This window comes from Leptosomus discolor, chromosome 3, assembly GCF_034619465.1.
Source record: "Leptosomus discolor isolate bLepDis1 chromosome 3, bLepDis1.hap2, whole genome shotgun sequence".
Taxonomy (NCBI): Eukaryota; Metazoa; Chordata; class Aves; order Leptosomiformes; family Leptosomidae; genus Leptosomus; species Leptosomus discolor.
Window position 1 is genome coordinate 54,991,963 of NC_141393.1, and position 23,846 is coordinate 55,015,808.

Sequence of the window (23,846 nt, forward strand, 5' to 3'; positions counted from 1 at the left end):
GCAGCGTCATTTGCTCTTACAAAATCTTATCTATTTCTATAAAAGAAATCTAGAGAATATGTACAGTTTTATTCCTAACACTCTGAAGGATTTCAAAATCAGCTGGAGCTGAAGGCAAATCTGGCACTGCCACAGTATCTTGTAAGGATGTTTACAACAGCAGAAAAGTACACCTCTGAAACACATATACTTTCTTCCTGAGTTCACATTCTGAGCAGTTTGTTCTCTTGAGAGTGAGGATATATACTGTCTGGATTCTTCATAAAGATACAGAGGCTAACACAGTATAACAAAAAAAAAATCTTTTATAAGTTCTCTGGGACCCTACAATATCATTAATTCCTGTAAGAGGAGACAGTCCTCATGCAGAGGTTACCAAACTTGTATAACTTGATTGCCTAGAGCATGCTAAGAATCTAGACCATTTCCTTAAGCTTTAGAGAGGAAGACAGACTACAGGCAATATGGAGACTATGCATGTCCACTCACTGTAGACAAAGAAGATGCAATGCTTTTGAGCACCCTGTTGGGAGTAGTAACACTATTCTTGTTCTGCCCATTACCTTTCAGATTTTGAAATATTCATTGTTTGTTTTAATACCTATGTCCAGGTGTAAGACAAATCTTGATGAGCCTCACTGTATTGCCAAAATATCTGCTATTTTTCCAACACAGTACCATCAACCTCTGTTTCAGTCTTCATCTCTTAACTTATAAAGTGCCCTTAATCAGTCATCTCTGACATTTCTATAAATTTTCCATCAGACATATCACCTTGCTGGCCAGTTTTCATTCTCAGGAGGCAAATAAGAAAAACAGACTTGAGGTCTTGAATCACATGAACTGTGCAAAATAGCAGACTCCATTTCTAATTATTTTCTTGAACACCATGGACCACACTTTGAAGAGCTCAGCAGTCAGAAATAGGGTCTGGTTTCCAGAACATGAAACTACTTTTTGGTGTGTAACTATCAAAGTTGGGATGCAGTGTTGTGTATCAGGGCTTCTCAAAGAAGTTGTTTGTATTTTCAGCTTATCAAAACCACGTATGAAAATGCTGCGCGAGTGCCTGGAAAAGACGGATCGAAGACACTGTCTGTCGTCCTGACAGAGACTTCTCAATTCTGAAGTGAAACGCCATCCAAAGTAGCTCTGTTTAGTATGGCGAACTTGGAAAACGAATACAAAAGTCTTTACCACAAACTGCTTCTAAATGATGCAGGCTTCTGCAATAGCCTCCTTTCCTATAAGATGACACTATAGTCAGAAGAATGTTATGAACCTTAACTCAGTGACATTTATGCAATGTTTTTGAGGCTGTCAGAGCACAAGTTCTAAAAAAAATCTGGGTTTTCTTTAATGATAGGCATAAGACATTCCCTCAGAATGCAGAACAGTGCAGCATTCATAAATATGGAAAAGACTAGTTAATATTTTAATTCTAAGCAGCTTAGTTTAAAAAAAAAGAAAAGACAAACAAAAAACTTTAACAATGTGCAGCTGTTACTAATGAATTAAGGATTTGATTAAAAATATCATGATGGATATTAATGCATAAGTATAATCCACCTTAATGCAGAAAATCTAAATTGAAAGATATATATGTAAATACAAAATATAAAAACCTTTAGATTTTGAGAAAGTAACAGTCCTCTTAAAATTTGACTAATTCAGACTAAGTGCAAAATTGGATGCAATTAATGGGAAATCCAAAATAAAGGGAGAAAGCCAATTTCTGAAACTGATTTTTCTTTTATGTATACTTATGAAAATTCCTGAAATCCATGGTATCTCTCCTTTATCTTCGTCCATGTTATCAGAACATCAGATAAGGTAGTTCAGAAAAACAATCACTTTCTGTACAAAGTTTTGTACACATTTCTAGCAAATTTTGAGCGAAAACTTTTGACTGTGGGCCTAGGGCTGACTTTTTTTTCACTGAAAATGTCATGTAACTGAGACCTTTTCAATCTATTTTCTTTTTCTCAGATTGTTCTCTGCTGCCACAGTATGGTGCTCAGCTGCTGTTTGAAAACATGAAAAAGAGGATCTTTATCAGAGAATGCAGTTCTTTTCATGTACCAATATGAATGGTTGCCATGTAAGATCTCTTTTAAAGAGTGTTAAAAAGGTTCTAAGCTGTATCTTCTATTTCCTAAGAAGTGAAAAAACAGTTTTCAACTAAGTACCTACTGTTTACATTAACAAGTTCCTATCTCCTCATATTATTTGTGTGTTATTTTCTCTTCAAAACAAATATAAATATTGCTTTCAGTATTTGTGGGTAACAGAAGCACTTCAACAGGAGCTAGCATTTTCTAGAAATATACTTTTTTTTTCAGTTTGAATATGTTTGAATGTAACATGATGTCTTAAGGATGGCACTAGCCTTCCTTACACGTAAGTTTGATGTCTTTCTTCATTGCACTATTCTTTGATGCAAAAATACTTTCCTAACAGTGCAGAAAAGTAAGGGCCATTAAAACCACAACACAATCAAGAATGGATCACAGGCTACATACAATATTTTTCAGCTATGCTTTCTATAAATCTATTACCTTGTCATGAGCTTTAGTTCTTCTCCTCAAGTACATATGTTCAAATACTTGGGGTCAACAGTAAGGATGCACTTAGCCAGCTTGGGCCACCTGGTCACTTCCTTGGTCTACATTATCCTAGGAACTGCATCAAAATCTTTTCTTATTTCTTTATTTTCTCATTCCTATGTTATAGAAAGATATATTCCAGATTCCCTTCTGACATACAAGCTGAAGCCAGCTTTCAGCTTTCAAGGCTTAAGGACAACAGAGGTAAAGCCTTATGTGCATGGCAAGGACAAAGAACACCAGGATTAGTACAGAACTCTTATGCAGAAGGCCTCAAGTGCACACCTTACTCATACAATAAAAAAAGGACTGCTGAGCAATGGTGGCATTCACTTTACACAGAGACATTCAGCGTATTTATAGAGAACTGCAAAAAGTGTTGCAGATTACATTACCTGAACCAGCTTCTGCAACTAGACATGGACAAGCGATGAAATATGCAAAAATGAGATGACAGATAAACCAATGCTTCCTTAAATCAAGTCTCAGACTTCATTTGTTGAGTAATTTCAGTATTATCTGTAAGGTATATACCATTACAAGAGGGAATATCAATCTGAAGGGAGAGTGGGGGAAGGTATGTAGAAACCTCAAACCCTGACTGAACGTCATAAAAAGTTTTGTTTGTTTATTTTTGAATGTTTTGTTTGTTACATTATGTTTAAAGTGGGAGGAAATGGCTTGCAGTCTTACATACAAGTCTTAAAAATCATGTCCAGTGGGAATTTTATAATATTGGAAAGTTATTTGCAACCATATCTACCTCATTTTGAATTTGTTTTATTCTTACACTACAAGGAGTGAATGAAGCCACTGGCCAAATCCATTGCTACCAATGCTTGGCAGGTAAATTCTTTCCATATCCTACAACCAGATCTCTAATTTAGCTCTCAGATTCAGTGGTGTCGATGTACTGTAGGTAAAGGTGAAATGTTAGACAAGCAAGCCCCCGGGAGCTTATTAAAACAAACTTTTAAAAAGAATGAAACTGTGAGTCAACCAATAGCCAGATACATTTACATTCATATAAGACTGAAAACATCATTACTCCTCTTTACTTTGTAAGTAGGTTTGGCTGGAAACACTGAGAATCTGGGCTTAAAGTCTAGGATTTTTTTTTTTTTTATTATTTTTTTAATTATTTTTTTTCTTGTAATCGTGTTGTTACACTGGTAGTACAATATAATGGCAAAACATTAGGGCACCAGGCCTTTACCTTGCAAAGTGGATAGTTCTGACCTTGGAGCTTAAAGGCATTTTCACACACATTTAACTTGATGCCATGAACTGTGCCAGTGACTTCAACAGGACTATTTTACATGCTTAAGTTTAAATCTATGCTTAAGTGTTTTGCTGGATCAGAGCCATAATGCTCAGTTTACATAAATTATGGGAACAAGATTTTGCCTAAGGTATTTAGAGATTTTAATAGATTATATTCACGTTATATAGCTAGTGTAAAGCTAAATCAATAAATAGTTCTTTCTTTGATTAAATTAAGAGGCATAAATTCAAATCCTTTGGACTGAGCCGACTTTAAAATTGTTAGACAAACCTTCAATCCCAAAGCCTCAGCCCTATGGGTAATGTGGGCCAGGCTAACCATCTTCTGGGTCTACAGTCAAAGAATACAGCCCCACAGATGCATTACAGAGTCACCACTCAGGAGATCTAAATAGAAACGAACTCAAACACAGTCAAAATCCCAGCAGAGACAATGCAGTAAAGTGCTACAGGGCAAATGTAGCTAATGGATCCGCATTTCTCCTACATGCAAGTACATTCAGCATCACTATCAACATGGTAATTATTGCTTAATACTGTGCTACAAAAGAGGGAAAATAAATATCTGTAAGTGGAAGTGAACAAAGATTGACTGTATTCTGGAGTTTTCACAGGTTTCTAAGAGTCATATGTATCTTCAAAATATCTGCATGTCCTTCAGGGCAAGTAGGTAAATTTTAAAAGTATAAAAAGCTTTACATTGGTGTATATGCAGGACCTCAGCCTTGCTTTTTTGATGGAATAACATTATTTGGCTGTACTATGTTATTTCGCAAGCACCTTCCAAAAAGTTATGGTGAGCAAGGCACTAAACATGGAAAGCTCACTGTCCTGAAAAGCTTAGGGTGCAGTAACTAAAGGCAGCTGCCCACAGCTGGGGGTTGAAATGCCTGTGTGGACAAACCCAGTTTGTTTCCTATTGGTATTACAGCTATGACACTGAGCTGTGCTGCACGCAATCAAGCAATAGAAAGTACTGAGAACAGGAGTGAGTAAAATCTGTCTTTTACCTGAAATTTACCGTTGCCATGAAACAAGGATTCAGATCCCGAAATGCCTTCCTGCACTTGGGTGTTAGTTCAGATATGCCAGGACAACTGACTAGATCGTTTATGTTTCTTCTCCAGGTTGAAGACTGGACAAACCAGGTATTATGCCAGCTTCCCTGGAAGTGCAGGTGTACGTATTAGGGGCTGGAACAAATAAGGAGTACAAAAGACATAAGGACAGGGAAGACAGGTTGTAGACCAGGATATGAATTTACACGAAATGGCACTGAGGTGTGAATATTGAGTGAACAGAAGAGAATATGACTACCTTGTGCAGTCCTGGTATTTAAAAGCCCTAACAGCTATTTTGGATTTTCCCTTCACAACTCAAAGAAAGAAGAGGAATGAACGGGAAAGAACAAAGCAGAATAAGTTGCATAAGAGCAGCAAATGTATGTCCCAACTTGTTTCTTGTAGTTAGCTTGGGAAAGTGTAAACTAAATGGAAAGAAAAGGCAAGGTTAGATTTGAGGCAAATAAAGGGCAAGCCAGATGAAGGACAAGCGTGGATTAAAGGTGAGATGAAGAGACTGACATGGAAATAGGAAGAACCACAAAGCAAAAGGCCAACCTGCACAGCTACAGAAAATGCAGGGAAAATTTCAGCAACGTCATTGACTTTCCGAAGGTTTCCCTGTGTGGCTGTAGGATGAAATGATGCAACTTGTGACATATGCAAGAAAACAGTTTGTATAGACAAAGCCCACCACATGTAATTCATTTACTGTTATTCCTTTCAGGAGATTTTCTTCTTATAAAGTGTAATATTACATTTTTTTCTGCAGATGACTTCTTAGCTCAATAGATTTTTTATGCTCAAAGCTTTTTTGTTCCAACCATTTTTTTTCTAAGAGTTTTTAAATGGACAAGGGTAGCTATAAAATGTGAGCTGCAAAATTGACTTAAGATTTGAACCCTTCTTCTTAATTTAAGATTTTTTTCACTCATAGTTAGATAACCAATAATTTATGCAAATCGTTCCAGAAATTACTTTACTATGTGCTCTTTCTGGAATTTAAGAATCAACCAGCTTATATATTTAGTAACCTCTCACAATATTAACTGTAAATAATAATTTTATTGAGGTTTTTTTTTCTAAAACTATATATTGCTGCCAACTTAAACGAAAGTATTTCTTGGTTTTACCATGAACAGTAGTATATATCCTACAGACAGATGGCAGCTTTCAACAGTAACATAGTTTTGCCTGTCTTTCCTGTTCTATGATTCCCACAAGCCAGTTTATCTCCCAGAACTTCCTTTAAATTCTAACAAAGAAATTTTCCTTAAAACTGATGGTATGAATAGTTCCCTGTTATTTTTCATGTCATTTATATAATTTTCCTGGTAGTACACTGTGCTATTATTATCTACTGTAAATCATATTTTATTTCAGAAAGAACTGTTAGTGGTGTTATTTTTAGGTCAAACTCTACTTCTGCTGATATCCAACCCTGTTAAGAAAGTAGCTGTAGGAACATTTAAAATCTCACATAAAGCTTTGGGATGGCATCCATGTTATGAATGTTATGAGAACAGTAGGACTATATGAGTAAATAGATACACCACTGAACAAGGAGAATATGCCCTGAACATATATGTAGGTGCATTTTACAGTGTACATAAATGAGAAGTCAGGTTTGCTTTTTTTAAGTATTGTTTCTGTGGCCTTTTTCAGACCAAGTAAATTGCCACAAATTGCAGTTAGATAACATTTCAACCTAGTTGCAGTCAGATCCACTGAAAAGTACAGCGTCTGATACTAACATGATTTCAAAGGTATGATACATTGCACTGAAGACTGTAACTTCTATTTTTTTTTAAGATGAAGAGTATACTTTTCTTTTACAGAAGTGTTATTACATAGCCTAACGCTGAATGCAGAAATGGGAAATTTAACCTTAGAAAAATTGTCTATTTTCTTTGCTTCGTGCTTTAAAACAGTCATAACCGAGCAGTTAAAAATGGACCAGTAGCTATCAGTAGAACTGATCAACTATTTTTACTGGGGTACCCAGTCATTTGGGTGGTAAATAAGGGATATTTGATCATTGAACAAGCAATGTGACATCTGGTGTGCAGTTTCACAGTCTTAGGGCCTCATTCTGATCTCTCTGACACCAGCATAAATCATGAGTAACTTACATAAATTAAACGCACACACCAAAGTGGTGTAGAGTCAGAACGAAGCACCTTGTGTTCCAATCTGTTTCACCCAGTATCTCATGTCTGACTTAAGATATTGGCTCACTTACAGAGCTCTACATTAGACATACCGCCTTCTTGTTTTAAAATATGTATGTTTAATATTTAATTTAACAGAATTCCATATTCCAGTCTCTGTGTATTGTGGAAGTCCCTTTGAGGCTTGTGGTTTGTATGTGCAATTGCAATTCTCCTCAAGTGTAATTTGGAAGCATCATTGCCTAATGGAGTGAAAGGAAGTATCTGTCTCCAACTAATCTTGGTTCTCTTTTGAGTGGGTAACAAAAATATGGCCAGCCAGTGGCAATTTGTGAAGTGGGCTGTAGCAGTTGAGCCAGGCTACCCAAAACTCATTTAATTTATTATGTGTGATAGTGGAATAGTAGCAGAGGTACAGGTCCCACCAATTGTCCACACAGTTCGAGTATGCACAACTAATTCAGACTGCCAGCTTCAAACGACGACACACCCAAAAAGTTTGCCAACTCTGAAATATTGGTTATAATGCTACACATAACTGTTATTGCACATGGGACTGTATAAGTCCCATAAAATAAACCGTTAATGTGAATTGAGCCTTTGCTTATATTTTCAGAAAAATATAAAAATTATTTTTCATTATATTATGCTGTACAATACTGCATAATATATGCCTAGATTAGAGACACATCAATAATAGGCAGAAAACTAATTTCACAATTTTAAAAAATGCCTACAGATTTTGTACTCATGATCTGTTGGGACAAACCGTAGAAAGTCTGTAGTTACCCAAGACCTACAGTGACAGAATGAAAATGGCAGTTTAAATGATACCTGGGTGACCGTCATAGCTAGCTTGCAGAAGAGACTATTTTCAAGACGATTTGGCACATCTAGAATGTGGGATAGCTCTCTGAAGTAAAGAATATAAACATTAAAAGGTCAGAAATAGAACAGCTAAGTTATCTATTCACACTGGCAATGGGAATCTTTGCCATTTGGCTCTGAACCACTTTGCCATTCTGCATCCTAATGACAATTACATGTCCCATACTGATATTTCACTTTCAATTTTCATAGAATTAGTGAAAGTATTTAAGGAGTTAATGGAGGCATAGTACTTTCTTCAGAGAAAATATGAAATTAGATTAGAAATTAGATTGCCTTGAAAACATTACATGCAGCAAAATCTGCTCTCAGAAAGCCTTCAGGACTAATCATCTAAGCATGGTTTCTTGTGACTTGCATTTTACTGTTCCATGACAAAGAAAAATAAAAAGCCCAAAGATCTGTGACGAGATCCTGTTGTCTCCAAGAGGTGCAGTTCAAAACTTCATAAGCTAGGAGAAGTGAAATTGTTTCAAAGCATTCTCCATCCACACAATATCAAACTGATTCAGGGAGCCGTAAAAATCTCCTGGAATGAACTAGAGGGTACTGGTGGCTACATGGAAACTCGACAGATATGTCACAACCTTACCTAACATGCTACCCTGCTTCAGCCCCATACTCCGCACGAGGACTTCAAAGTTTGTCCTCAGACGGCATCTTTAAGTTACCTTTCACCGTGTGCTATCAGGGGTATTGTCCCTTCACCAGGAATAGAGCTTTTAAGGGCCTCTTTATGCCAATCTGATTCCTCTTATCTTACATAAGGGGCCAGAGCAGGGACAGAGCTCACTTTCTTAGCTCTAAATCTATCCTATATGGCACGCAATTCTCTAAAGTACAGCTAGCTTCTGCTTTGATGAAGCACTGTGCAGTGAAGACTGAAGGATTCTGGTTTTCGCCATTTAAAGATGTATGATGGCAACAAAGCTCTATGTTAAAATATTTAACTCACAGAGAACTTATGGAAATTGTCTATTCAAGCTCAGCAAAGACATTAAATTACCAAGCTGTTCTAGGACAGTTGTGTGTGGAGAAAAGCCAGAAATGCTCTGAGATTGTAACGTTACTTACAAAGATTACAGCATGAGCTTGATTCAGAACCTTTTTATACAGATCAGCATGGTGAGCTGCAAAATTACCATATCAATTCCTGAAAAACATACTGTGTGTGTATGTATAGGTATAAAATCAGGACTTGTACACAGCACATTTCCTGCCACATTTTGAATGGCATCTGTTTGTTTAGTTTGACGAAATATGAAAATAATATTTAGCAACCACTGGTAACACAATGTTAACAAGATTTAAGAGCACAGCTCTGTCTGTCAAAATGCAGATAAAAGACAAATCCTTCTATCTCACTGTTTTAATCAGTCAGATCAGGGTGATGAATATGCAAATGTGACTGTTTATACACTATTTTCAGAGTGAAAGGAAACAAATTCAGTTTCATTATAGAATTAATGACAGCTCTGTCCTCTAAGATTAATAATTAAAACCCTACACACATTAAGATGATAGTGCTCTTTCCTCCCACCCTCTGAAGATTTTACTTTTCTATTTTTTTTAATATCCCTTTCCCTTATAATTGTTTGTCCCCCTAATTGGAATGATTAATAATTAATCCCAGTTCAGGGATATGTAATAGTCATCTTTAGAACCAGAACTGTACTTAACTGATGAAAGGGTTAAAAAAACGCTTTCTTTTGTAATTATGTTTTTACTCTTCTCTATAGGTTAATTTTTTCCTCCAAGTTTTATGCCACCTTAGGGATCTCAATGGCCTGCTCTAATGCTGGAAGCCTTTTATTTATTCCAGTGCAGGCTATACATATGATTTCATTCTGATTTTCACAATATATGCTGGGATTATTCTTAAAGCCCCAGCTGCTGGGATCAGTAGCCCTCATAGGAATCACAGCTTTCTTTTTCTGACACACACATTACAAGTTTAGACCAAATCAAATCTCAGAGAAAAGATTAAGAATGTGGCACAAGTGCACTATAAATTTTAAGAATGCAAAAGTAAAAAAAAAGCACCAAGATTTCTGACTTGATATGGGAGTGGCTGAGTCAGGCTTTCCAAATCCTCAGGACAGGCAACACTTCAGAGAAAGCTTGTAGTAAAGTGAGCAGAAGTTCAGCCTTACCATTAACCCTCCTTCCTTCACCAGAACTATCACATTTCATTTTCATGTGGCCACTAGGATCTGTATATACTAAGACCCTTTCTAATTTCAAATCACCAAAGAAGGCATTTTTAAGAGTTAATAAAATAGGTAGTTTTTATGTTTTGCGTTATTTTACAAAGAAAAGCTATATTCTAGTGCCAAAGACACACATTTCCTTCTGAATAGAAAAGCTCTTTCAGAAAGACAAATGGACAGAGTACTCTAAAAATCACATTTCTTCAACAAAGCTGTTTCAGTTTCCTCTTTTAATGTCTTTAGAGGTGAATTGATCCTACATGGGAATTTAGCATTGCCTTGCATATTGCAAAGGAAATATTTTATATGAAATTAAATTAGCATTTGTCTATATCTGACCATGCAGGTACACTACCTTGTGTGTCACTGATAGCAGTAAAACAAATATGTGCATGTGTGTACTTTAGCAGGGATGATGAATTATACTCCATAAGCATTTAAGGGTAGACATTCATAATGAAGCCTGCTAGTCAGCAAGCATGCCTATTACTTACCACACTGAGTCCTAGCAATTCTCTGTAAAAGTAGTCCATGTTCCTCCTTTGTAGGTTGTCAAGATAGTGCTGAAGGCGAGTATAGGTGTAGGGGTAGCAGTAAGCAAATTGGTAAGTGTCATCCTCTCGGTCAAAGCAAAAAGCAAATGACATGACGTAGTTCTTCCTGTGGTCTGGGCAGCGATAGTAATACACATTTTTAGATGGTAATCTTTGCCTGAAAAACAAAACCAACATATATGTACATTGACATATATATACATTGACATAAGAAATCCGGACAAAATGTGAGATTCAAATTTCCTCTAGAGCAAATGAATTGTAACAGCTTAGGCAGCTCAGGAGCTGGCAAGCAGATGCCAGAGCCTGCATTTTGGATCACTCACACAGACAACCTCCATGCCAGGGGCCTGTGCACGGCACAGCTACTGTGCTGGTGTGCCAGTCGCCAGGGGGACTGAAGCTCTGCAGCTCTCTCCAGGTGCCCAGGTTGGCAGAGTCACCACAGCAGGGGAGAGCATCACACAAACGGAGAAAACCCTTCTCATGAAGTGAAAAGGATGCACAGGCAATTAAGCTATCCTCCACTATCAAGCTGGTGCAGTCTCATACCACTACATAGGCTTCAGCCAAACCTCTGGCTGGAGTGTGGCTATATCCTTTGATACAGGTCTAATTCACCAGCACAGAGATGAGGCATAATTGATGAAGGGATGTCAGTATAAGGCAACATCAACAGAACTGTTACTGAAGTTCAGGACATCTTTATATTTTTAATGTCCTTAATAGTCAGGGTATATTTCAACACTTAGCCAATGAATAGAGGAAAAGATAAATTCTTGAGGTGAAAATAAAAACAAAAAAACCCCAAACATACCCAAACAAAAAACTTCAGGGATGGAAAAATAATCTTGTCCTAAATTAGAAAGCAAAGGAGAAAAGCGTATTTGGTGCTGTTCCAAATTGGATTTCTGCCCTGCACAAGAGTTCTGGTTTATCTGACAAGATAAAAATGAATATACGTGATGGTAAATAATTATAATAGAGATTTTTATGTCATTGTTATCAAGCTGGTATCTGTTTAAGGATTAATAAATGTCTGCCTGACATCTTTCACCTAATTTCAATTATTCTGTTTTTTTCTCAAAAAAAAAATAATCCAGAGGCGGGTCAAAAACATGTTCTATGGAGAAGAGATATGCAATATTTCTGTTTGTGCCCTTTTTTCATTTTGCAGATGGATTTTTCTAGCTTTATTTAGACAGGAGTTTCTCTAGTCATGCCATGCACTTGTAATTCGATGTAACTAACTTACCATTCATGTTTGGCAACAAAGCACTGTGGTTCTGCAGTCTCTAACTGATTCAATTACACAACATTACAAACAGGTCTCATCTAATGATTGGAGCAGATCTCAGCTAAACTAGGATCATGGCGAGGGAAAACGTAATAAGATTTACAGACATAGCAGTAGTAATGTGCCTCTTTGTAATAGTTCCGAGAAGCTGCTCTACTGCAGAGCATCAGTTTTGGCCTTTCATTGCTAATATGAAATAGAGGACAAAATCCTCTCATTATGCAGAAGTACGTATTTGCCAATTAGCAGCAGTTAAGGAGTCTGATCGGTAAGGCTCAGGATCTACAAAGAGAAACAGAAAGGAATTGAGATGTTCTTGAAAATGTAAAATGAAGAGCCAGTGATGCAGTTAATTAGACTTGAAATAAGAATTTATTTACTTCTTTTATTGCCCTGGTTCTTGAACATTCAGGGCTTCAAGAATTTATTTCAGCATTTTTGGTTAAATAAGAGCCTTGCATATCTCTAAGATCTGAAAATGATTTTGAGGCCACAAATATGAAGGACAGAAAAACAATTATTCTAATTTTTATCATAAGTATCAGTAGGGGAAAAATGTGACCAGCCGTCTGCATGCAGTAGCCTAACCTAATAGGGTTCTCCAGTATCTTAACATATTTGTGTCATTCACCCTTACTCAGGAGTGCTATAGGACATCCTTCATTTGATCTCAAATCAAGCAGATGATATGACAGTGGGTAAATGTATTCCAGTTCCCAGTCCTCAAACCGCAATGGAGGTTTAAACAGTATGTTGCTGAGTTGTTGAACTTTATTTGTTTCCAAATTAGCATGGGAAAAATAATAAAGGACAAGCCTCACTTCATGCTATAAAAATTTCATGTAAAATGAGACCAATAGGAGGAAATTCAGGATTTTAGAAAGGCTAATGCTAATTGAAATTCATCTGCTGATAGTCAATGTTTAAATGACACATAGTTCTCCTTGGTTCAATAACTTTCTACTTTTAAGCAAGTTGAAGACAACTTTGTTAATGTATTAAAGGCACTTCTGATATTTCATTCCCTTTCCCCTTCATTATAGAAGCTAAGCATCTGTTTTATTATCCACTTTGACACATCACTTTATGGCTGCATTTGGCTATTATGGCTAATCTTGATGTCTAGGACATCTGGTATTGACATTTCACTATCTGGTGTCTGACACAACAGCAGAAACCATCCTCAGTTCCTACATTTAAATTCACCCTCTCAGGGCAGAAAGTGCCCAAATTCTTAATTCAAACCATATCTTCCAAAAATAATTATAATAGTACTCCTGTCACTGCTAATCTATTTTTATCTCTCCTAGCACTTTGTCACTGCTAATCTATTTGTGAGTCATATAGAGAAAGAGAGTTAGTGTTTAGATACCAACAACACATCTTTACACACAGGAGCATAATCAGATTGAGATCTTATCAGGGAATTAAGGGAAAAAAAAAAGGAAAGAAAAAGAAAGAAAAGAGACAGTGCTAGATATCACCAACTGAGTTTTTGATAACAAAAAGACAGTGCTCAGTTCTTGAATTAACCTTTGTGTCCTAGACGCACTATTGTTTACTCTTTCCCTTTTTTGTTCTATGCCTTCTGGAAAAGGACACCCACACACTGAGGCAGCAGCTGCTCCTATTAATTTAAAGCTATTACAAAAATTAAAATTAAACCCAATTACTTTGGCTGGTTTATAGCTGGGGAACAGCTTAGTCTGATTGTTCCCTCTGGTTATGGACAAAAACAATATTCCTACCTACAGGCAGCTGCCAGTGGAATACTAATGCATCTAGGGCCTGGCAGGAACAGATTCAGAATGCAGAGTCTAACTGCATTTCTTACTAAAGAAAAATATCTTATCATGGATCTGCAGAAATGCACCAACTTCTTACCCTGTAAGTCACAATGAAGCTGATTTGTAGTTAGAGGTAGGAAAGTAAAATGATGGTAGAGAGCTTAATGCTCAGATTTGTCATTTTGCATTTCCAAGCAGCTCATACTAAGAAATGCACCCTGCTAATTGATACAAAACTGCCTGGATTTCGGCGCTTCTGAATGGTTATTTAAAGCAGAACCACCCCAATTCTAGATATAGCCACAAAGAATAACATGCAAGCAACTAATTTCCAGTCTGGTTTTGGAAATACATGGACCAAAATGAAGCTTGATATTTTACATCATTTTGAAAAAAATTCAGACTCACTAGGCTAAAAGAGAAATGCAATTTTTCTTCTATCAAAGGCAGAAAGAAGCACAGAAATCAAGATTTTCTCTCTATTTTGACTCTCATACTCCAATGCTAGTCAAAGGCTTGAGCCAGTGGAGTTGAGTGTCTTCTCCTCCTATCTGACAAGGTAGCACTCCCAACCCAGCAGATTTGTTACTCCAAGTGTGAACATACATGTGTTGTTCCTGTATGTTTGCTACGTTGCAGTCTGGAGTCAGGACATTTACTCTGTCTTGGCAGCATGCAGTAAGATCGAATTTGTAAGTTTACAAAAAACCAAGAAGAACTGGAGTCCTCATTCAGTCTCAAAAACCTGATAGCCCCAGAGGCCCAGGATTGAGCTATGGATATTATCCATCTCGACTTCTGCAAGGCCTTTGACATAGTTCCCCACAACATCCTTCTCTCTAAGTTGGAGAGATATGAGTTTGATGTGTGGGATGTTCGGTGGATAAGGAATGGGCTGGATGGTCACATCCAGAGGGTAGTGGTCAATGGCTCAATATTCAAATGGAGACGGATGACGAGTGGTGTCCCACAGGGGTCCATGCTGGGACCAGTGCTGTTTAATATCTTCAACAATTATATATACAGTGGGATCGAGTGCACCCTCAGCAAGTTTGCAGATGACACCAAGCTGAGTGGTGCAGTCGACATGCCTGAGGGATGGGATGGCATCCAAAGGGACCTGGACAAGCTGAAGAGGTCGGCCCATGTGAATCTCATGAGGTTCAACAAGGCCAAGTGCAAGGTCCTGCACCAGGGCCAGGGTAATCCTTGTAATTAATACAAGCTGGGGGATGATGTGATAGAGAGCAGCCCTGCTGAGAAGGACTTGGGGGTACTGGTGGCTGAAAAGCTGGATATGAGCCAACAATGCATGCTTGCAGCCCAGAAAGTCAATTGCATCCTGGACTGAATTAAGAGAAACAAGAAGTGTGGCCAGCAGATCAAGAGAGGTGATTTTCCCCCTCTACTCTGCTCCGGTGAGACCCCACCTGCAGTACCGGGTCCAGCTCTGGAGCCCTCAATACAAGAAGCACATGGACCTGCTCGAGCGGGTCCAGAGAAGGGCCATGAAGATGATCAGAGGACTGGAGCACCTCCCCTATGAAGACAGGCTGAGAGAGTTGGGGTTGTTCAGCCTGGAGAAGAGAAAACTCCAGGAGACCTTATAGCGGCCTTCCAGTACCTGAGGGGGCCCTCCAACAAAGCTGGGGCAGGGCTGTTTACAAGGGCACGTAGTGATAGGACAAGGGGCAATGGTTTTAAACTAGAAATGGGTAGATTTAGATTGGATATTAGGAAGAAGTTCTTTACCATAAGGGTGGTAAAGCACTGGAACAGTTTGCCCAGAGAGGTGGTGGAGGCCCCATCCCTGGAGACATTCAAGATCAGGCTTGATGGGGTTCTGGGCAACCCGATCTAGCTAAAGATGTCCCTGCTCAGTGCAGGAGGGTGGGACTAGATGACCTTTGGGGGTTACTTCCAGCCCAATGCATTCTGCGATTCTATGATTTTACTCTTTGCTACTACAACAGACAATGAGGGGTATAACTGAGCTTTGAAAATTTTATCGTAACTATACTTCTATTTTGAACATAATTTTAATTTCAACTCTAATAATTTTGACCTTAAAGGCAAACTTCATTATCTGTTCTGCTTTTTCTCTGCTACCTTATTTCCTTTTCAAAACTGGGATTTAATCAAGACCTTGGGGAGCAAACACTGGGGGTGGGGGGGTGGGGGTGCTGCTGTGTAGCATCTTTTTTAAGTTTTAAACACATAAGAGTGCTAATCAGATCCTTTCATGGTACCACAACAGAAATAATTAGAAAATAACAATCTTTGGAGCACTTTTCCCCTGCTATTGCATGACCAAAGCAGGGAGCTCTCACTCAGCCAAATTCCCAATGACTTTAATAAGCAGCCTAAACAGTCTTTGGACCACTTTTAATATGGCATTTGCAAAGTTGTTACTCAGTTCCTTGCCTCTACAGGACTGGGTTAGACATATCACAGTCAGTATACTTCAAAGTAAAATGATGATCTTTGGAGGAAAAACAAAAAGCTGCAGGTGCTGTAAAAGTTCAATGGCCAAAAGAAAAATTAAGTGATCTGACTTGTAGAGAAATGCTCAAGTGAATCTGATTGCAATGTAGTGTTAGCTGTGGTGACACACTGTGGTGATCATTTTCAATTGCCATCAATTTGCAGATATAGGGATACAACTTAACAATTTTACAAATTCCCAAACTTGCATATATAATTCAAAGGGGTGGGCCTGAGTCACAATCTCAGAAGAAATTTAGCCTAAATTTTAAAAACATTTGAAGTACAAAACCTGATAAAGATTCAGCTTTGGAAAATAACCTTCGGGTATCTATTGGCGCTACCTGAAATACTAGATCTAGCTACTCCTTCTGAGTGCTCAAATTTTATTCTCAAAGCTGGATGTCCCTATTTATTAACTGCAAGAAATCCAACAAACTCTGGAGAAAAAGATAAGGATGTTAATCATACACTGCAAACTCCTCTTCTGGGAGGCAGCCCTTTCAAATTGAAGGCTTTACTGACTTGCTTCTCTGTTAGTCTAAGCCATTATTTTTCTTCTTGCTTATTCTTGTTGACAAGTGGAGCTGACCATCTTCAAAATTCCTAGCTTACTTGTGACAAAATAAGTTTGTAGGGTTTTTTTCTTGCACATAATTTTATATTTGATTCACAGAGCATGGAGTGACAGTGAATATGTCAGACGGTGTTAAATATTTTTTACAGATAACTGAATGGGTTTTGGCACAGCCAACTCCCTTTCAGACACTGCAAACTAAGTCCTGCTTTTATTCTTGCTAATATGTACTAAAATGTTCTCAAAGTATTTTTATCATTTTTAGCAGACTACTACGCACCTCAAAGTTTTCCACCTCTACCAATACCTGGTTTCTTCTTCTTAAGTACAAAAATCAAGATATTGTGTAATTCAATGGCTTTCATAAAAATAAGGAAATCTACATATTGACCATACATCTTTCAAGACTTAACGTAAAACGAAATAACTAAGTAATCTTTATAAAGATTACTAGGAAATTCAAATTACAATGAACTGTAAAAAAATTGCTTGTAAACTCTGCATTCTTTACAACTTCAAGGGGAAAACACTGAGGTTTTTTACTTTTTTTTTGTCTAAAACGTAATTAAATAATTAAGCAATGAGGATGCACATTTAATTTTTTTTTTTGAGAGAGAATTTTTGCACTTTAAATGTTTGTAATAAACATGGTAAAACTTCATTGGTACTGGGTACCTGCATCAGCACTAGTCTAACCTGGCATACTTTTTTTTTTTATTAGACCTGCACACGAGAAGAATCAATCCTATCAGTTGATACTAAGATAATGAAAATATCCTGAAAGTACATTATTATTGTTTTAGAACTTGAAAGCCAAAACCTGAGAACAGATTTGCATGAGCAAATGTTGTGAGACTAATTCCCCACATTTCATACGTGTTTGGATACATTCAGGGGGATCTTGCTAAGAAAGGTTTTTAACAAAACTGCATCTTCAACACAGTGTTCTGACAAGGAAAATTCAGTGTTTAGGAGAAACAATAAATAGAAAATAGCAGTGGGAAATGTCCTTTGTCCTGTGTTTGTAGAATACCTTACAGAAATGTTGTCCCTGCCCACAGGCCAGTCTTCTAGCTCCTATGGTAATACCAATAACAAAACCATAATGTAACCATTCTACCTAAAACTGGACACAACCAGTAGAAGTCACCATTCCTAAAAGTGACAAGAAATGCTGAGGAAAGAGCGTACCTTGTGGGAAGCACAGTGAAGAAGCAGTATGTATGGAAGAAGCCTTACTAGGAGATCATGATTATGAAACATAAAGCAATGCTGAAAGCCTGGTCCTAGGTTCTGCTGGTAGAAAGGAAATACGCATAACATTATGAAGGGGAGGGCTGCTAAATTATAAGCTGGCAAGAAATAGTTTTTAAAATTACTGAATTGATTTTTAAGCAGCTTCATATAAGACAGGGCAACACTGCCTCCCCTAAATCAAGAGGAGTTTTTGTTCAGGTTCTCCAAACCTTAATATGGTTTTGTGGAAGGAGGTTCTCTTCAGTGTTGTTCATCACTCATTCTGCTCCCCTAAACATAAAACATGTTCACGGAGGTCCAGATTTGGCACAGTGCCCTCTTTTGTCAAAACACTTTAATATGTCTTAGAGGAGCTATCAGCTGGTAGCAAAATCCAAAATCTTTTGGCAGCAGCAGGTACAACTGGGGTCTCTGGTGGACAAGCAGATGATTTACCTTCTTTCCTCCCTCCTGCCTACCATTATAACCAAAGCTGTGCTCCCTACTCCATCTTTTGTTTATTCTGTCCAGTTGCTAAAGCTTATGACTTCCTTCTGAAGCAGCAGTTCTGATACTGCAATTATTCTACGGAAACTCTCTTTTAAACTGCAGGGATAATGAATGGTGCTGATTTATTCTGCTGTCGAAATATGATTTGCCTACTGACCACAGGTGTTCCAGCTATGTATTTCTTCCATAGCAATATCTCTATGCAGGGCTTATAAAGGAAGAAGAAAGAGAGGGAGAAAAGCTGGCTTTCCACAAAAATATTAGAACAAGAAAAGAAAACAATAAAGTTAGCCATAAATGCATTGTGATCCTCTGAAGACATCAGGAATGCAAGAGAAGGATGCAGGAGCCAGCATTTGTGTCCTGAAATGTAGCTACTGGGGAAAAAACAAACAAACAAACAAACAAACACAGGGTAAAATTTTTTTTAAAAAAAAACCACCTTAAATTGGCAAATAAGAATTTGTGATAAGAAGCACTGCGTAATGTAAGGAAAGAGAGAAGAAATAGCATCTCATAATGCTGCACCGCTGCAGTTCCAAAGTTTGGAACATGCAGAAAAAAAAAAAAACAAGTTTTTTGGAAGCCACTGAGAAAGAGTAGCCACAAATACTGTTAAAGAAGTGGAGAGATTTAAAAGAATTAAGTCAGCATGAATAAAGTTGTACTAGAAAAAGGTGAGGACAAGAAACACTCCACCTCAGCCTATAAATCTGAAAACCCCATAGCAACACTTGTCCTAGCTTTGACCTATACCAGACTCTCTGGCCATAAAAGAAAAAGTCTACTGACAACTTCAGAAGACAGTTTGAATATACTGGCATATAAAAAACAAAAGAAAGCATATCACTGTATCAGAAAGGAAGATAGGTTAGGAGACTGAAAGAAGGAAACAAGACTGGCACACTACAAGCAGACCAACTTCAAATTGGCCAGAAACAAGATAATAGAATGACTTGGAATAAATGACCTTAAGGCCTTTCCCTTATCTACTATCTGTGAAAAACAAACCATGCTTGAGAGAATCATGTACTGGACAAATTTTAGGAAAGGCTGCTCAGTGAGAAATAGTTTATTCCTATTCAGAATATCTCCAAAATACGTTTATTTCAGTAAGATTTTTCTCCAACAGACAGTTCAAAGGCATTCCACAGAATTTCACTAAACAATTTACCCATTAACATAGTATTTTAGTGTCTTCATGTCCAGATTCAGCCTTTTACTCCATCATGCTTTCCTGTCTACACTATAATCTGACATACAATGCCTCCAGACTATGTTGACTGGAAAACACATACTTACAGGATCACACAGGCTATAAAACTGAGTCCTTGCAATGTTTGGAGCACGTGTTGGCCTGGGAATGAGGGACCAACCTCAATCCCAAATTCAAGTCCCTGAACTGCACTACCAGTAGACCACTGGGTCATTTCTAATAGCCTCTTAGCCTCAATTACCTAATTAGCCTTTTCTTCACTCTCCTCTTCTCCTTTTCCCATCTGTTCATCTATTCCCATCACTCCCTGTTCTTCTGCAAGAATAATTTTTAAAATCTATGTTAACTTCATTTAGGTTAGTCTCATGTGACTTCTCCTCTATGCAAGAATAATTTATAAGTCTCATAAGAGCCCCAACTTGAGGAAGTATTTCAGTAACATCTGAATTCTGAAATCCATGTTTAAAATGTTGGTGATTTCACAGTCTAAATACAAAGTTGAGATTGTTAATTTATGTCATTTTTATGTGAATTTTAACTAACTACCAGAGGAAATAGAGTGGATACGAAAAAGCTTTTTACCAGTTGTAGCTTGATTGATACTGAGCTGTACTTAGTAAGATCTGAAACCCTCTGGAAGCCTTAGTCTTCCTCAATGTATATTATTCCTGACAAAGATCAGAGCATCTCTGATAGTAGATGATGTATGAGCAGGATAAAGACAAAAGAAAACAGGAAATTGTCATCATGGATCAGACTTTGTTAGCTGGGCAAACTTACCCATAATATTACGCTTTATCCTATCGTCTATCTCCATACAATGAAGACTGAGTTAGTAATTCACTTTTAGTGTCCCATCTCTTACGCCTTCTAGCACCTTGTTCACTTTTTCTACCATAACAGCATCTCAGATGGCTTCTGTTATAGAACTGCCAACAGCAATATTCAGCTTTTTTCCCTTCAGTTAGAGGATAAGATTTTTGTGTTGTTTCCTCCACATATTAACTTCTCATTTATCAGGACTGAACCTTCTTTATCCATCTGAGTAACTTGCTTAGATCATTCAGAAGTTTCTAATAGTGTACTATAAGCTTAAATTACTTAAGAAATTGCATTATTTGTAAATGTTACCACCTAATCCTTCACCTCTCTCCCCAGATCATTAACAATTATATTTAGCATATGACCTGATAGGTAATTTTAAGAAACACAGCTGCTAGCCTTTTACTGTGATGAAAACTGGCCACTTAGACCTCTGCGTTTTTATTTTCTTGTCGGTTTTTGATCTATGATGATACTTGCTCTGTCACCATATGTGACTACTTAGCCTTTGTAGCAGTGTCTTGTGACAGACTTTGTCACAAGCTTTTAAAAAGTCAAAATACATTATGTCAGGCAGCTCACCTCATAAGCCTGGCAGCTGAAGCCTAAAGGTGAGGAAACATTCCCAGGAATTCCCAAGGGAAAAGCACACCTTAGCATCCAATGGACAAGACAGAAACACCTTTCTTTGGCACTGATTGCAATTACATTTTTGAAGGATATTTCTGTTACAAAGGGAGTTACTTCATCACGTGGAGAAAATGTAGAGAAGCCTAGGCCAACTAACTGTCCAAGAGAGTCAACCCAGGAAGAGTATTTAGCACCAAAATACAAAAATTACACCATTTTTAAAAAAAAAAAAAAAAAAAGAACTTGAGTTAAAGCCTTTTGCAAGAGATGTGAGTAGCAGAAGCTGCTTAAGCCTCCTCTATGAACTGAGAGCCTGTGACTGGTTCTCGGCACTATGTTTACTCTTCCAAGGGCTGAAACAACAAAACCTGCAGAACACCCAGAGTCCTGGCTAGCAGAAGCACTGTGTGCAGCTAGCAGGGAAACAAAAATGCATCACATCAGGTTAGTGTAACCTCAGTTTGGCTTCACTACCCAGCAATACTTTCTGTTCTCAAACTGTGAATGAAAGTAGGTGAAAACAACCTATTGGCCTTGCTAGATGAAAAGACTATTGTTACAATTATACTTCAGGAATTGGTTATTGTTACTGTGAGCATCTAGCTTGTCAGACTTTCCTTTTCTCCCTTTTATGAAAACATTGTTTATTTTACCCTCTCATTCATTTTTGTGAGTGAGGAAAATTCTCTCTCTGAGCACCAGGAAGCTCAGGACTGGTTTCTGGGAAAGGATGAGGTCAGCATATTTGTAGTGACCCCTCTAAATTCAAACCTGGCCCTTGTTGCTGCCAATCAAGCCCAGGGAAAAAGGGTTACCTTATCCTTTTTTATTCTCCTCTCTTTCCCACATGGCTGTGACCAGGTGTTGTCAGAGGCAGGGTGCTGGGCTAGAAGGACTTTTGGTCTGATCCAGTATGGCCATTCCTATTTCTTTTTACAGGCACATTCACAGAGTTCTAAGCAATGTAGTGAGACATGATTTTTCTTTGCTGAAGCTGTTCTCATTAAAGACTCTCACATCATGATCTTCCAGGTGTTTTATTATTCCCTTTTAAATTCCTGTTTCGACCATTTGCAATATGCAGATGTAATGCTTATGGGTCTAAATATAGGATAAACCCCAGATACTTTCCAACCCTCTGGAACAGAGCTTCGTTTTAATGAGAGTGCATATCTTTGTTAGCAGTTCAGCTAACTAAGTTTCTTCAGAATCCTTTTATACATAAATCATGTGGGGCTGATGATTTACTGCTTTTTAATTAATCAATTTGCCCCATCTTCTCCATCTCTGGTAGTGCCTCATCTTTATTCCGAGAAACGAGCAGGTCTAAGACCAGTACCTCCAAAAACTTGTTTGCTATAAAGACTAATTTATGATGCAGAACCACCTGATTTCTTTGCATGAAAGCACATAATTTTAAAACATGTTCAAGATACGACAATGTGAGGACAAATAATCTAAATTCAGCATTGCGTACTTTTTATTTTTTCCCCAGGGTACACATCTTGCACGTACACAAGTTTTATTCTCTGTTCTCCTCCATGAGCTCCTTCATTTTTCCTCCTTCCGCCTTCCTTTTCAAAAAAATCCTTTATAACATACACCTATTCTTGAGAGTCTCACAGAGAAACTATTTCCAAGCATGCTCACATTTCTCCTTCTACAGGAAGAGTCTGTAAGTCTCCCATTCATTCTCCGTATCAGCATGTGGGCTGTTCTTAGCAGTACCACATTTCCAGGGCTAAACTTGCATTGTGCTGTGCAGACCTGCCTGTTGTGTCCTTCATTTATCTCTTTCAGAGACAGCATTCAGTTTTCTTAGCTAAAAGGGGAACAACATGCACGGTAAGCCCCTTTCTGGAAAGATAAATATGAACACATGTGTGCAACAGGACCTCAATACTCTGGCTCACAGACCAAGAGCTACTGCTTTGCATACACACTGGTCCCCCAACTCCAACACATGCTGATCTCAATCCCTCTCCCTACTGGGCCCAGCTCCAAGAAAACATGTACATGGCCACCTAGGCATTAAAATTCTTGTTTTAATGAGGGAAAGGAAAATCTTGATACTTAAATTCTTTGCTACCTTATTCTCAGTGGTCTTTTTGCCAACTCGTTCAGAAATAACCTATGCAAGATTTCTTCCCCAGGTGATAGAGTTGAACCCAATGCAAAGGTGTTGGCCTCAGTCTACAGGGGAAATAAAACACAATTCCCTCTTCCTCTCTTTTCAAACATTCCTAGCTGCTGACCCACAGAGTAGTATTGATCTAAGAAGAGACTAAGTATCCTGCCCTCTTGGTCACTTCTTATTTACCATACACTTGGAAACATGCAAGCAGATGGAAAAAGCTAGGAGCAAGGGGACCAGGCAGCCAGAAGCAGTTGTACACACAAGGGATTTCTCATCCTAAACACAAAGTTAAAAAAATGAGATGCTGCAATAGTTGGTGTTGGAGACAGGAGAAAATGAAAAATGGTATATGTTGCACTAATCTTGTTTTTCCAAA

The 23,846-nt window shown here is 37.8% G+C and overlaps 1 protein-coding gene across 1 annotated transcript in view; it reads right to left on the reverse strand.

Annotated features, from left to right (window-relative positions):
- Positions 1-23,846, reverse strand: part of LOC104345166 (BEN domain-containing protein 5) — a 628,288-nt gene that overhangs the window by 213,029 nt on the left and 391,413 nt on the right. Inside the window, exon 5 of the mRNA XM_086462164.1 lies at positions 10,715-10,931. Coding sequence (XP_086318290.1) covers positions 10,715-10,931 — 217 coding nt within the window. The remainder of the gene's footprint in view (positions 1-10,714; positions 10,932-23,846) is intronic.